This window comes from Sabethes cyaneus, chromosome 1, assembly GCF_943734655.1.
Source record: "Sabethes cyaneus chromosome 1, idSabCyanKW18_F2, whole genome shotgun sequence".
Lineage (NCBI taxonomy): Eukaryota > Metazoa > Arthropoda > Insecta > Diptera > Culicidae > Sabethes > Sabethes cyaneus.
This window is the reverse complement of record NC_071353.1, coordinates 174687007-174703195: the sequence shown is the minus strand read 5'-3', so window position 1 is coordinate 174703195 and position 16189 is coordinate 174687007. Positions and strand designations below refer to the sequence as shown.

The 16189-nt window shown below is 43.9% G+C and overlaps 1 protein-coding gene across 1 annotated transcript in view; it reads right to left on the bottom strand.

Annotated features, from left to right (window-relative positions):
* Positions 1-16189, bottom strand: part of LOC128743541 (neuronal acetylcholine receptor subunit alpha-7-like) — a 129121-nt gene that overhangs the window by 75670 nt on the left and 37262 nt on the right. Inside the window, exon 2 of the mRNA XM_053840142.1 lies at positions 6450-6589. Coding sequence (XP_053696117.1) covers positions 6450-6589 — 140 coding nt within the window. The remainder of the gene's footprint in view (positions 1-6449; positions 6590-16189) is intronic.

Sequence of the window (16189 nt, the reverse complement as noted above, 5' to 3'; positions counted from 1 at the left end):
TGGTCATACTCGAAAACGTTCTGGGAGTGTTCCGGACACACAGGAAAGTGACTAGCTTCTGAGTCAAACAAACCCCATCATGCGACCTCACGATAACAAATTACAATAAAAAGAAGAAAAGACCAGGACGAGATTTGAGTTAAAAAGGACATTTTGAACAATTGAATTGAACGAGCACGTGAATTATCAAAAGAAAAACGACACGTGGTCTTGAAAATACTGCCTAGTCACCGGCAACGCAATGATCAAGGCATGCTGTGACTGTTATGCGTTTATTTTTACTTATTCAAGCACAACCAAACGCATATCAGTAACTTCGGCAGTTTTTCTAAATTTTGGAGCAACTATGGTAACGTACCACAAATGATCAGGTGGTGACAGAAGCAACATTGAGCAACATGTCGCGTACCACATGTTGCATTCCACCTGTTGCTAAAAAATTGCCCAGCTTAAATGAACCTCAGCATTGATAATATCAACTAGCTTGCAGCAACTAAGCATATTAAGCAACAGATTTAGCGTGTAGCTAAGTAGCGCGATTCATGCAGTCATGTAGTTTGCTTCTGCGCTTTCTGTAGTTTTCACGTTTCACTACCAGGGCGGCGCAGTTAACAACTGGTGCAAGCTGTATTCGTGAAAGCTCGGAAGCAAACCGTGCGACATGCGAGCGGCAAAAAGTACGAGCGTTCGTGTAACAAGTCTTGCTCTACTCTGGCATACGAGGTGAAAATGCTACTCGAGAAAGAGGAGTTGGATTCCTACTGAGCCCAGGGGCACATGCGGCCCTGATGAAGTGGGAACCAATAAATGAGCGAATAATCGTTGCCAGATTTAGAACACGGGTTAGGAACCTTACGGCAATCCAGTGCTATGCGCCAACAGATGCTGCCGACCTGCAGGAGAAAGAGAGCTTTTACAGCCAGCTGAACAGCGTGGTTGAGAAAATCCCGAAGGGGGACATCCAAATTCACATGGGCGACTTCAACGCGAAGATTGGCTCAAACAACGCGGACCTTGAACGCGTCATGGGACGCCATGGCCTAGGAGAGATGAGCGAAAACGGGGAGCTGTTTACAGAATTCTGTGGTAATAACGACATGGTCATTGGTGGATCGCTCTTCCCCCATAGACCAGTACATAAAGTCACGTGGGTTTCCCGCGACGGCCGAACAGAAAACCAAATCGACCACATCTGCATCAGCCGGAAATGGAGAAGGAGCCTTCTTGATGTACGCAACAAACGCAGCGCTGACATTGCATCCGACCATCATCTTGTTATCGCTGAGATACGTCTGCGCGTCGCACGTGTCCAACGACGGGAGGAGAAAGTTGGGTGCCGCTACGACGTCCGCCGATTGGAGAATCCTGAGGTGAAAAGGGCCTTTGTTGAACAACTTGAATCTCGAGCCTCGGAGTTGCCATCTGGTGGAACCGTCGAAGAGCAATGGTCCGGCATCAAGAACGCCTTCATCACGACCAGTGATGAAACCCTCGGCAAAGCGCGCAGTGGGCGGAGGGAGTGGATTTCGGATGAAACTTGGAGGAAGATCGACGAGCGGAGAGGGGCGAAAGCCGGCATTGAGCGAGCGCGGACCAGATCGGCTAAGACAGCTGCCCGTCAACGATACGCCGAACTGGAGAGGGCTGTTAAACGTGCTTGTAGGCGGGACAAGAGAGCCTGGACTAACTCCCTAGCCGAACAAGGAGAAACCGCCGCCGCCAATGGTGATATCCGTTTGTTGTACGATATTTCTCGCCGCCTTAGTGGTGCCAGGATGAATACAAAGATGCCGCTAAAGGACAGAGCTGGTCAGCTATTGACTGACCGTACAGAACAGCTTAAGCGATGGACTGAACATTTTGAACAACTCTTCCGAGTTTCAAATGTCAGAGACCAACAAAACCAGCAGCGTACGACGCCTACAGTTCGTCGAATAAATCGTGTGAACTCGGAGGCGCCATCGCTGGATGAAATTGTAGCTGCCATCAAGAGTATGAAATCCAATAGAGCGCCAGGGATAGATCGTATTTCAGCCGAAATGCTCAAAGCTGACCCATCTTTGTCAGCACAGATGATGCATCAGCTTTTCAGTAATATTTGGGAAACCGCAGCTTTTCCGGTGGACTGGATGCAGGGCATATTGGTCAAAGTCCCTAAGAAAGGAGACCTAACGGAATGCGGTAACTGGCGTGGCATCACGTTGCTCTGTATTACTCTCAAAGTACTCTGTAAGGTAATCCTCAACCGGATTCAGGAGAAGATCGACGCTACTCTCCGGCGGCAGCAAGCTGGATTCCGTGCTGGCCGATCATGTGTAGACCATATCACAACGCTCCGCATTATATTGGAGCAGATCAACGAATTCCAGGACTCTCTTCTGCTGGTGTTCGTTGATTTCGAAAAGGCGTTCGACCGACTCAATCACGAAAACATCTGGGGCGCACTTAGGCGTAGAGGAGTTCCAGATAAGCTAGTCCATCTCATCGAGGCTCAGTACGAGGCGTTCTCGTGCAAGGTTTTGCACGACGGCGTCTTGTCCGACCCCATAAGGGTTACTGCTGGCGTGAGACAGGGCTGCATTTTATCACCGCTTCTGTTTCTCATCGTTATGGATGAGATATTAGTTGGAGCAATTGACAGTAGACCAAATCGAGGATTGCCTTGGAATCCTCTAACGATGGAGCAGCTAAATGACCTCGACCTAGCCGACGACATTGTCTTGCTCGCACAACGCCGAAACGATATGCAGAGCAAGTTAGACGACCTCTCCGAGAGCTCCCAAGCAGCAGGTCTCACAGTCAATGTAGCGAAAACTAAGTCTATGGTAGTGAACACTGACAATTCCACCAACTTTACAGTAGCGGGACAACAAGTTGAGCAGGTAGCCGTCTTTCAATATCTTGGTAGCCAAACAACGCCCGATGGTGGTACCAAGACTGATATAGCCACACGGATCAGGAAGGCCAGAGGTGCCTTTGCAGGTCTGCGAAACATTTGGCGCTCAAACCAGATCACTCTACGTACGAAAACCCGAATCTTTAATTCAAACGTTAAATCCGTACTGCTGTATGCCTGCGAAACGTGGTGCGTCTCAGCGGAGACAACGCAAAAACTGCAGGTATTCATTAACCGGTGCCTGCGATATATTATTCGTGCCTGGTGGCCTGATAATTGGATATCCAATGAGGAACTCCATCGTCGGTGTCATCAACGGCCGATAGCCACAGAAATTCGTGAGCGTAGGTGGAAGTGGATCGGACACACCTTGAGGAAAGGAGCGAACGAGGTTTGCAGAGCAGCACTCGACTGGAATCCACAAGGACAGCGTAGAAGAGGCAGACCCAGAGGCTCATGGCGACGGAGCTTAGCCAACGACATCCGGGCTGTAGACGAGAACCTGTCCTGGCGACAGGTAAAAGCCATGGCGGGTAACCGTCATCAGTGGAGATCTCTGATTTCATCCCTTTGTTCTGCCGGACCGGCGGACATGGACACAAAAGTAAAAAAAAGTTCGTGTAACATCGCAGCTCGCCGAAAGCAGCCCGATCGAGCACGTGCTAATTCCAGTCGGTTTGCGTTGCGTTTGGTCGACGCCCACCGTTCTGCTCAACCGAGGCTCTATCGCTCTATTCTGTACTTTTGTCATTCTCATTCTCGCGGCACTAGAAACCGGGTTGCCAGGCTGGCGAAATGTAACAAATATTTTGTGCTGCTCCTGCTCTGCTCCTGTTACTTTTCCCGAGTGTCGTATTTTAAGATTTTTTTGAATGATCAACTTCATGAAGGCACAGCACAGGGAAGAGGGGAAGAGGTGTGCACATTATAAAATCATTTTTAATGTTTAATATTAGTCTTAAATGAGATATTCAGAATGTAAAAACTCGAATTAATTCGTCTTTTGCGTTATCGTACAAAAAAATGAAATGAGTTAAACGATTTTAATAGCAAAACTCATGTCTTCTTAAACACTCTTCTTTTGTTTAGAAATGGAAACATTCATAATGTGTCAAGTAAGCTGTACGAATATCAATTTATATTACTGCAGACAAGTGGGTTAGCTCGTGATGACAAATTTGCTTCAATTTATCGTCCATTATCAGTAATATAAATTATCCATGTTGCGAGCATCAGAACAGCAGACTGCCATACCATCGATCACTGCTCTAACTGATGAATGATCGGCCGCCGTTTTGGAGACATTGCAACCACCTCCTGAAATGCTGATACTGACATCGATCCATCATCATTAATTTCCTGGTCAGCTGTTTATTAGCCCTATCAAATTAAATTATCCAGCCTGGCATATCACCTAATGTACAAATTGTACTTTTCTGCTTTTTTTGACATAATAATAATACTAATTATTCAACGAATTACTTTTCAAAACTGTCGCTCTAGAAATTGGCGACAAAATGAATTCCGAATTTTAAACTTATCAACTTTATCAAGAAAATAATGAAGAAATTTGGCAGTCGAACCCACCGATTACACGTCTAGTCTATGAACTTCCTGTGTACTTTTGCTAGATATGTAGTTTTAATAACTACCCAAAAATCCTTCGATTAGGCTACATATTTTAAAAGCGAAGTAAATCAGTTTAAAATAGTCAACCGATTATGGGCAAAAAAATGAATAAAAATGAATTAGTTTGTCAGAAAAATTGGCTGTTGTTTAATAAGAAGCGATATGTAAAAGCAAATTAAACAAAAACACATGTCATTGTTTCACTTATATCAACGTGAAACAGACGCTGCACGGTAGAAGCACATATTGTGGCAAAGAAAGTGCAATCAAAAGTGAAGAGATATGATCGTTAATTTTTTATAGCTCGCACTGTAACCATAATGGATATGAATTTTCAAATTTATGACCACGACGTTGTTATTACATTACGCACAGGTGCAACTGCATATCCTTCAGAAGCAGGTGGATTATCAATCCACGTAGAAACGTTATTGAAGCATAAATCATACAACGCCTTGCCATTTCTCATCGTCCATTCCTTCCATGATTGCGTGGAATATGCTGAACTGCTGCAGGTAGCATTATTGCTTGTTTACTACAGTGTTGGTGGGGGTAAAATAGTGTCCCCACAATGACAGAAAACTTAACTTTGATTGTTTTATGATGATAAAATTCAACGCAAAAAAGTAACGTTTTCAATCATTTTTACATTCTGGACACGACAGTCCCAATGTCACAGATTCACTTAACGAATGAAAACTTCAATTCCTTTCCACAATCACACGACCTACATTAGGTCGATCGTAATCACCGCCAGACAAAATATGTCTAGCTCCTGTTATTTAGGCAGTTCGCACCGCCCGAAACAGGAACCGGAACAACAGGCACCAGATTTTGCTGTTGCTGCTGTTTCAAATCAACGTCAAATAAAGCCGACCCGATACAGAGGAAAATCTTCACGGAAAACAAACACCCGAAACGTGACCAGCCTCCTGCTACGAGGCCGCTTCGAAAGCTACTGCGGCTGCTGCCGCTGGCACTGGCACTGCCACTGGCATGGCACTGGCCGCAGACCGAAGCAGATGTTGGCAGATGGCACAGAATTCCGCATAATGCGCCGCTCTAGCTTCGTGTATCCCGACGGCAGTTCGAAATGAATTTCATTATTAATATTTATGGTCATTTTTCACCCGACTGAATAAAAGTTTGCCAAGCTTTAATTTATGGCCGGCGATACCGCGTGCCTCTACCGTTTAGGAGATAAAAAACTTATCTCAAAGCTCTATTAGCGGCTTTCACCGGTTGTTTAAAATGTTAAACACAGGCGAAACTCTGCCATTGTTGAAATGCAAAGAATTTATCATTCTCTCCAACTGAAAAATGTCAACAAGCTCCAGGGCTGCTTTGATCATCGCTCACTTTTGCATCAGAATGTCACCACAACAAGTACTGATATATTTACTCATCTCACTGGATAGTGTAATAGCTACTATGTAGTTTGGAGCCTGCGGCGGAGCTGTTTACACACCAACCACTACAAGTAGTATACTGCTGCTTTCGCTCCAGCAGACACTGAACTAGTCACCAGTCTCTAGTACACAGCAAAAAAAAAATGGAACAGAGATTCCAAACAAGAAACTTTTCGCCGGAGGCTGATCTATTATTGCTCCATTTTTGGGGGAAAAGCCAACAGAAAAGAAATGAACGAGCTAAGTTTGGTTCGGTAGCTGAAGGTAAAATTGGAGAAAAATTGACTTCCTCACATAAAATGGAGCGCTTGGGAGTACAGGAACGGAAGGACATGAAATATGTGAGTTCAGATTCACATTTGGGAATTTGGCCGAACCACAGCACTCTATACAAGGTTTTGCTCTTCATTTTTTAGCTGGTACCTAATGCTGAAAGCTCACTGGAACGTCGTTAGAAGTTATCTGCAGTGGTCCATGTCGCTTTTTGCAATCGTATAATAAAGTTTATAACTTACCACATCGATGATCTGCATCAACGTCAGACCGAAGCTGAGCTGTAGCGGGTCAGACTCGTTGACGACCGGGCGTTCCAGCACGTTGTAGTTATCCAATAGATGATGCAGCAGCCGCTTTTCATGGTATCCGGCTTGAACAACTGAAAAGAGACCAAACAGCAACAAATGAACTAATTAGCTACTGAAATGAACACACAAATTAAAATATGTGCTGCTGTAGTATGTATCAGTCATCATTATCGGAGCAATCGTTCGAAAGGCAGTCGTCGTCGTCGTCGTCGTTCGAACGGTCGGTCAATAGTTCGAATGAAATTTCCCATTTCCCACGCAGCAGGAGCAGGGCACTTTGTCGAAGCTTTAGCCAACTGCTGCAGAGGGGCAATTAAACGGCTACCGAAGCAACCGGTATCATCGTGTCTTTTTCCTCTGGTACTGAGCAACAACAAGAGCATAAATAGCATGCTTACATACACAATGCTTAAAGTAATCCAAGGCCTACTGTTGTTACACTACACCTCGCCCACTCTACCGGAGGAGACAGAAATGGCGTGCAAGCATGTGAAATATATTTACATGTTTGTTCATACACTATCCTCTCCGCACGACAGAGCAATCCGATAGGATCAACCGTATGCGGTAGACACTGAAGGAAAAAGTCGTTCTAAAGGGTTGTGAGCGCTTTTGGTTGGTGCTTTGCCCACCAGAAACCGACCTCTCTCCGTGTTTCGCCTGGTCGCTATGGGCCGGACACTCATCCAACCGAGCGGATATTGAGGAAATTGAGAGGTGGGCTTCTGTCGGCAATATGTTTGGTATGGGCTTATCGCGTTAATCTAGCGCAAAAGCTGATAAACAACTACCAGGCACTGCAGTAGCTCGACCGCTTTCAGTGTGCCTCCGGCGGGTATTTGAGGGCCCTGATCCTAGGCCGATCCGGGTGATGAGAGCTCCGAAACAGATTGACAGCATGTCAGCGCTGATTTGTCCGACCTCTCAAGCCGTCATTAGTTTCAGTGACAGCGAGGGGGCGGACAAAAAATGGCCTGTATCAGTGCAACAGAGGTAGTGTGCTTTAGTATTAAGGATAATTATTATTGTTATACATTTACCTAATCATGTGGCATTCAGGGGAAGGAGGATCGAACCGGAGGAAGTTTAATCCTTCGGTAAATGTCGGTCCCAGTTTGGATCGCAGTCGTTATTGGATTCGATAAAAAGTATCGCATCGTCACACATTTTCGAGGTGAGCCATTAATCGGCTAATACCCTTACGAAGATGATGGTCTTCGTAAATAAAAAATAACATAGCAAATCCCGTTTTATGTCACTTCGATGGATTTTTTTCTAAAACGTCTGACCGATCTTTATGACCAATCCGGCAGGATGATACGCTCCCATGCGATGATGCAGCACGGAGATAAACGCATCATCATGCTTCGGTTCATTTCTATTTTATTCGACCGTCAGCGTACCTACTTGTAACCAACCAAAGGAAAGTAACGTCACGCTCATGGTTTGCTGGCATATAACAAAAATGTTCAAATGTTCAAAAATATTGATCGAACGGAAAACTATGGGTGTATCAGCGCTATCACAGAGGGAGCAGCTGTCGGTTTCTCTACCGGGATAGCCACAATCATTACCACCAGATCGTAAAGCATAAAAACGAACTCAGCTACGGATTTTGGCACTTTGTTACCTCTTTTTTGGTTTAGGCTGCCGGAAACTTACCGGTGTCCACCGCATGATAAGAACGATATTTTATGCTCCTTTGCTGTAGATTGATTTTTTTTCGGATTCGCTTTCTCTTGGGAGTTATAACAATTTTCGCTTGGCAATGAACTGGTGAATAGATTTTTCGAGTTCGCTGTTTGCTTGAACTTATCCGAAAGATGACTAGAAATTATACATTTTGGAAATGCGTATCGGTCTGAAGTTACTCTTGATTTTCGCAAAACGTTCCATGGTATTAAAATTATCATCCAGCGAGAAGTTAAAAGTAAATCTTTCTTTTCGCGATAAGGTTTTCTGTGAAATGGTATTCGGCGAAATGTTATACAATCACGGCGAATATTTAAATGCTATCCGTTTTATTTTATCTGGCTAAGCAATGGGAGGAGTTGCTTTCTACTCTACTGTGAGGAAAAATTAAAAATTTGTGTATTAAACTACCCATGCTTTCATAGTTACGTAACTGCCAAAATGAAACATTGTTACCGATCACTTTCAAAATGATCGGTACAATGAAAGAATTTTTTTGTTTAGCGTTTTTAGTTCGTAAGTTTGTCAATATTTTGTTTTGCGTATGATCGGCTCTTAAATATTAATATTTATTTTGAAACGATGATTCTACAATTGATGAAGGGACGGTAAGGGAAAGTAATGAAGAAGGATTTTTTCGGGAGTGAAGGGGAAGGGTGGAAAGGAAGGGGGGGGGGGGGTAATAGGTAGCTATGGTTAACAAGTTGTCGTTGTGACTCCTATCTTTTGTCCAATGCTGGAAGGTGCATGGGTCGAACCAAGCTGTAATCAGAGATTATAACCGGATTTGAAAATCAGAGTTATAATCTCTGATTACAGCTTGGTTCGACCCATGCACCTTCCAGCATTGGACAAAAGATAGGAGTCACAACGACAACTTGTTAACCATAGCTACCTATTACCCCCCCCCCCCCTCCTTCCTTTCCATCCTTCCCATAGATCATAATATTTGAACCATAAAACTTGGGAATGCAGTTATTTTGTTTTAAACGTACGAGTGGTGAATGACCCGTCGGTTAAACCACTCTATAATAAAATCAACAATTTTGAACGTACGATCGCATAATGTTTAGAAAAGGAAAAGGATAATAGATAATAGAGATCATTAATGATCCAGACGCGTCGGCGCAGTTGGTTCGCTTTCCCTAAAGAAACTGACTGTCAGTTTCTTTACATTTACCGGAGTGTATGTCACATTGAATCATCCGCATCAGAAAACTGGCACACTTCCGCTAGGGAAGTCGCGGGGGAGGTTAGCTAGGTTCTTCGCAAAACGCCTTTCTGTTCGCTATAGAGCATAAGATCGAGCAGATAAAACCAAATTTTTGTACCCGTTCGTTCGTTCAAGTTAAGTTATCTGGCTAATTCAGACTAGGTAAAGAATTCGGTTCTCAGCTTAGCTTGGCGTGAAGGAAGGGGCAAAAAACTGGGGTTTCGTGCAACGGTCTAATCCTAATGGGTTGGTTGGAAGCAAATTTCTTCATAAAATTTCGCTTTCAAGAAACTAGGCTAAGAAAAATAAATCCAAAGCAACACAAAACTTATGAGCCCTGACACCAGCAGGTGAACATCCGAATTCAATGAATTTAGGTAATCTGGCAGCTCTGACGTGCTGGTAGCAATACAGTGGTCCTGTAAGTTGCTGTAATGGGCGTTACAACGAAAGATCAGAGATTATCGCGAGTCCTTACGAATTCGATATCAATCTGGATCCAACATCCAAGACGAACTCGGGTACTAGCTGTAGTAGAAAAGTTGTAGCCTCCATAAGACAAAGATTAATAGCTGTTGCATACACCCTGTAGCTGTGTTAGTTAACACTTTAGTTAACAACCGTGTCTTATGAAAGATTTCATTAAATGGGAATACATCAGAACTGAGATACCAACCGCCAAGGGATCATACGATATCATTATTGCATCGGCTTGGTAATGTTTCCGAAATTCCTACTCAAAAAGTTGCGGCTGTATAGAGGTCAACAAGAACTTGCGCGTTGGCGACGATGTCCACGCTTATTACACAATTAGGAAGTGTACTGATATCAACAATCGTGGTGAGTACCTTTTTAAATTTCGGATTTGTCTCAATATTGGAGATCCCTAACTGGATCCAGCTAACGACTAAAACAGTCAAAGCGTCAATACTCAGTACTTACACACTCTTAAAAGTAATATTGAAACTGCTTCCGTAATTGTGACGGTCGATTCGACTTGACGCTGGCAAAAGACCACTCGAACGGGCCAGGCACTCAAACAAGTTGACGGTTCTTTAACAAAAAATCATCTGAAGTACTAGAATTAATGAATTTATAGCCTATTTTGCCGATGTTTTGCTAGAAAATTTGTTCAAAGTGTAACGTCTACTAGTCTGTGGCAGGAGATCCAGGAGAAGAAATGCCATCAGAGGCAAAAGGAGTGCGAGGGATTCGAGTCGTTGTACTGCTTTCACGACACACGGAAATTCTGTTAAAGACTCAACGAATCTCGCAAGGGCTTTGCGCTGCGGTTCGAAATGTGCAGAGATAATGATGGATGTATTTTGACAAACGATCATGCGGGGATCGAAAGGAGGAAGCGGCACTACCATGAATGCCTGAATAGTGGAAGAAGTAACTTCATCCGTGCAGCTAGCAATAGAGATGTGCGCTCCTCATCGGTAATCGAACTTAAAGAAGGCATTCAGCGGGCGAAGAACAACAAAGCAGCAAGATGGCATTGAAGCGGAACTCATTGTCCTCATTTGGGATACGGAACAATTACCAAAAGAATGAAAAGACCTGGATATTGGCCCTATCTACAAGAAAGGCTATCAGCTGGATTGTGAGGACTACCGTGCGATCATTATCCTGAAATGCCTGAATGCAATTATCTCCCATCGACTGACGCCAATAGCCAATAAATTCGTGGGAAGCTATCAGGCCGGCTTATGGAGTGTCGGTCTACAATGGACCAAATCTTCACCCTGCAGTAGATCATCTTTCCGAGTCTTTCGAGTTCACACACATCACGTAGTCATTTATTTTAAAGCCGCATATGATAGTGTTAACCGACAAAAGTTATGGAAAATTTTGGACGAAAACGGTCTTTCGGATAACCTTACTGGACTTATCATGGCTACGATGGATAGGATCCAGATAGGATAGGATCCAGTACTGTGTGAGAATCTCGTCGGATCGGATCCATTCGAATCTCGCAGGGGACTTCGACAAGGAGTAGTCTTTGCTACCTGTTATTCAAAAATCCAGTCAATTTATCTGCTTTGCCGATGACATGGATTCTATCGGTAGAGCATTTGAGGCGGCGGAAGATCAGTAAACCAGACTAAAATGCGAAGCAGAGAAGATCGGATTGAAGATAAATACGTCTAAAATGAAGTACATGCTGGCCGGCAGGACCTAGCGCGACAGGGTTCGGTTGGACCGTACCGTGGTAATCAATGGGGATGAGTTTGAAGTAGTCGACGAGTTTATATACCTTGCCTCTCTGGCAACAGGGGTCAACAAAATCAACCGTGAGAATAGCGTCTCAGCAGTGGAAGTCGGACTTACTACGGACTCCACAAACAACTGTGGTCGAACAATCTAAGCCTCCGTACAAAGTGCACATTGTACAAAACGCTATTTAAACCGATTGTCCTCTACGGCATGAAGCGTGGACACTGTTAGAAGAGGACCAGAGAGTAATTAGAGATTTCAAACGGCAGGTGCTAGAAATTATCCTGCAAAAATGGCTTTTGTAACGAATCTGAAACGAACAAGATGGAGACAGCGAGCGAGGCTGCAAGACTAGATGGAGCGATATCTAGCGAACACCGGAGAACTGGAGACAAGATACCTTGGACCGAATTAAATGGAGGAATTACGTTATGCAGGCCTTGACGAGGTTAACTAAGTAAGTAAGTAAGTATATATTATTCAAGCCGAATTCTTGAACTTGAATACTTGAACTAACCACGAACTTAGACTACATTTTATCTGATACATCCATCACCAAACGAAATAAAACCAAAGCGTATCAACTAAAATATCCAATAAAAAATTTGCTGTTAGTTGCTAACACGAAGAAGATTCTTACGGATGAAAATCTCAGCGAAATATTCAGGCTAGACGGAAATGGCAATCCTATGCCTAGCTGTAGCAGGAATCGTTCGCACTTCGCACTGCTGATATGTACGGAGAAAATGGAACAACAACCATCTTCAGCATTCTTCCGGTCTGACCACGATAACTGGAACAAAATGCCACTTCAAACCCGTAGAACACCGCACATTCAGCCGACGCAACCAAGCAACGACAAAACAATGTTCGCCTGTGCGGAGGATTAGAAAATACTTACGCCCAAGCCCCGAGAGCAGACAAAGCACCCATTTGGTTTTCGCTACATGCTCAACATTTTTCTACACGCTCAGCCACAATCAGGTAAGATATGCAAATTTTCCTGCCTCCTTGCGTTGCGGATGGTGCTGTTGGTGATCACATTCGCGAAGACGAACACTAATGGTTGAAGTACATAAGGGTGAACGGGATAAGATGAGCCACCCTTTTTTGCTCATATTGACTTTACAGTTAAGGTTTGCTGAAAAATATTAAGTTTTTGATACAGTTCTGATTTGTGAACCTTTACGGTTGATTGGAGGTTAGAGGACATTGGACAAAAAAAGGATTAGTGCTCATATTACCCCGGTTACCACTCTAGGTTTTCTAGCAGGCTTGTGATATTAAATGATAAGCAATAACACTCTGTTCATCTGGGGATGACTGTTGCTGTTGTGTTGGTGGAAAAAGAGGAGTTAGAAAAAATCGAATGAAGCAAAACAATAAGCGCGCTCTAGATTCTCTATACGGTTGAAGTGGATATTTTCCGTATTTTATGGCTGTTGGGTGCGAATCAAGGTCCCTCTGGAAAGGTAATGCCAGCTTTGCTATCACCGTAAGTCGACTTTGATAAGAGTGCGATTCCTGGCATTGCGGCCAGTGGGACTTAAAGCAAAATTGAAAAAAGCGCAGTCCGTTCTGCATCAAATCATAATCCATTAGACTCCTGCCTTTTTCACTCGAATCGATTTCGGTCGCAAAGTCCAGAGGACAATAAAATCAAATAAAAGTATCAAAACATCAATTTTTTTACTTCTTTATTAGCTCACCTGTGGCAGCACAACAGGCCGTGGCTGGACTGGACACCGTTCGAATGCCGTCGTTCAGGTTGGTCATACCCAGGTCATACCGTGCTGCTGGGGGCTAATTTCTCGCTCAATCAGTATTTTGTTGACGTGGCGAGACCGAGTAAAAAATTGGAGAATTCGGAACGTTTTCATTAATTAACGAGCGAGCAGAATTTCCCATCCGTTTTCTCAGTTCTGACCGAGTTCACAAGCGTAGGTAGAATTCTAGCTAATGGAGACAGAGGGGTTTTTATATCCATGGTTTACGGATAGTATTTTACGCTGGCCACGCTAGTGCCTAGAGCAGTCCAGTAACAGCCAGACTGCGGCCACATGACGGCGTACGAGTGTTTCGAACAGTGCTAACTCTTCCCCCTCCCACTATTGAACTCGGCGATTGATCAATAAATGTCGGCTCGAAGCAAGCATCATAGAAAGTCCTGACGGGTGTAGGGCTACCGTTGGCCTTTTGTCGCCAGCTCGAAGGGCCGTCGAAACTGCCCCTTTCTAGCTGATCTCGAATGGTGGGCATTCTGCTGCATTCAGTTGATGACGATAGGATGGCTGCTGCTGCTGCAGTCAGTTATTAATTGCTGTTTATTGTTGGGTGCACAAAAAGCCATTAATTATCGGTCGTTATGACAGTAGGATGTGCCCGGAATGCAACCGGTTGCGGTAAATGTGGCCGTAGGCATATTGAAAAAGAACCGGACGGACATTAGTTTTATCGCCGTTTGTCCAAAGGTCGGTATTTCGGTTTCGTTTTGGAGAAGTATTGCGGTTTCGATATATTTTTATTGCAGTCATTGTGACAGGTTTACAACTCAGATCGATTCACTTACGGAAACTTTTACGGAATTGTTCAATTTTTAATCTGTGTTTTTTCAGATACATTTATTTTCAGTTGCTCCTAATTAAATTGTTTACCGTAAAGTCCAAACCAAGTAAATTTGAATGATAGCAGTTAGTGTGGGTTTTAATGCGAATAACTGAGACAAAGTTAACGATAAAACTTAAAATAACAAAGATTATAGAATCAAACTATTCACTGCAGCTAAATTCCACAAATTATTAATGCATTCGTGTTTTTCCTCTAATACAAGCATTTTACTAGAAGTAAAGTGGAGAACACATAATCGACTTTTATGTCGCACATTGGAAAACATAAATTTACTTGTCCGTCTCTGCTCGCATTCAGTAGTTGCTTGATAGCACTTTTTCTGCCTGAGCAGCCAGTCTGCAGCTGATCTGCTGCTCTAGCGTTCGGATTCTACGAAGTCATTTGTAGCAAATATGTGATTTTGCCACTCATGCTACGACTGCAGCAGCTTTTACTATGTCAGCAATGCCAATATCATCGATTTCCCTCCTCCTTTCGATGACGGGGACGACGACAATGGCGAACACCAGTCAGTCAGTCAGTCACACGGTGCACTTGACTGCAGCAATCTCAACCGTGCAACCGGTATGCAGAGGAGATGGAATATTATTATTTCAATTGAAAGCTCAAATCGAGTGATGTATGGATGGCACAAGCTGAAGTCGAGCGCCGACCGGTTGTGACCGTTTGGTTTTTTCCCGATACCAGTTGCTGGAGTCGGAAATACCTGTAGCAATTTCATTCTCTGAAGCTAATCAATTTAAATTAAACTGTACTTTTTGCTCATCTCTTTTTAGACGGGACAAAAATATGAATTCCTTTATTATAATAAACTAGTTGTAAAACAAAATTCAAACTCTCAAGTGCATACCGAGTAAATTACCGGTAATAGCTGCATCGTCTTTTCTCTATCCCAACTGCCAGTAACTTTGTTCCGTTAAATGATTTTATCGCTTTTTTTCGTACAGAAAACTCGCAAAATAAATTAGGTTGAAGTTTTCCCACTCCGCTCTCTAGAGCGAGAAGCACGCGACGCACACATACCTACAGACGACGCTATCTTTCGGTTTATATCGACTTCGAACAGCAGAAGTGGTTTGGGAAATCGAGGTCAGCACCGTATGACTACTGCAGAATGCGGTTTCGGCTGGACCGACAATCCACTTTCAATAATCCGGGAAATAACTTGGAAACTTCTTTCTTTACCGCAAGAAAAATAGGAAACAGCCGGCTAACGATGATGATGATGATGACGACGCTGATGACGATGACTCTCAGTCCGGCCGGTAGGTCAGCGGCGATCTCCGGTTCGGTTTGCCAGTTTAATCAAGGAAGCAGAAAATTAAACTCATAATTTTTATATATCCTTGTTTCACTCCTTCTCGAGGCAGGCAACCGGCAATCAGCAAGGGTTTAACGACCGGCCAGCGGGACTGGGCACACTCGCAGGTGTCACTTGCCTGGACCAACCTGGAGTCAATACCGCAAACTGACTCGCCCTCTGACTGTTTCCTGCAGAATAGAACCCTCGCCAGTAGGCCAATTTAGTCGTTGAAGCTGAGTAGAATGAGAAAGAGTTGGAGAAAATTGAATTTTACATTATGACTCAACCAGACTCGACCGAGCTAAACCTGGGGACCGAAATTCTGGCATATATTTTCCAGGGCCACTTCAAAGCATTCGCGAGCAACCTGGTTAAATTTTACGAGATTGGACTTCGAGGGTGAACATAAAAAAGTAGTCGTTCATGAACCAGCTCTATAGCACAACGGCGAAAAAGTAGGGCATTCGGTTTTTGCCCCGTTCGCTCAACTTTGGTGCTAGCGAAATTCGGAAAGTTGGCATAACACCGGCTGCTGCCACCACTAGGCGCTGCGCTGCTTAGCATAATTGGAGATTATACAGCCAGATAATGCTGGATGCTAACTACAGTTCCGCG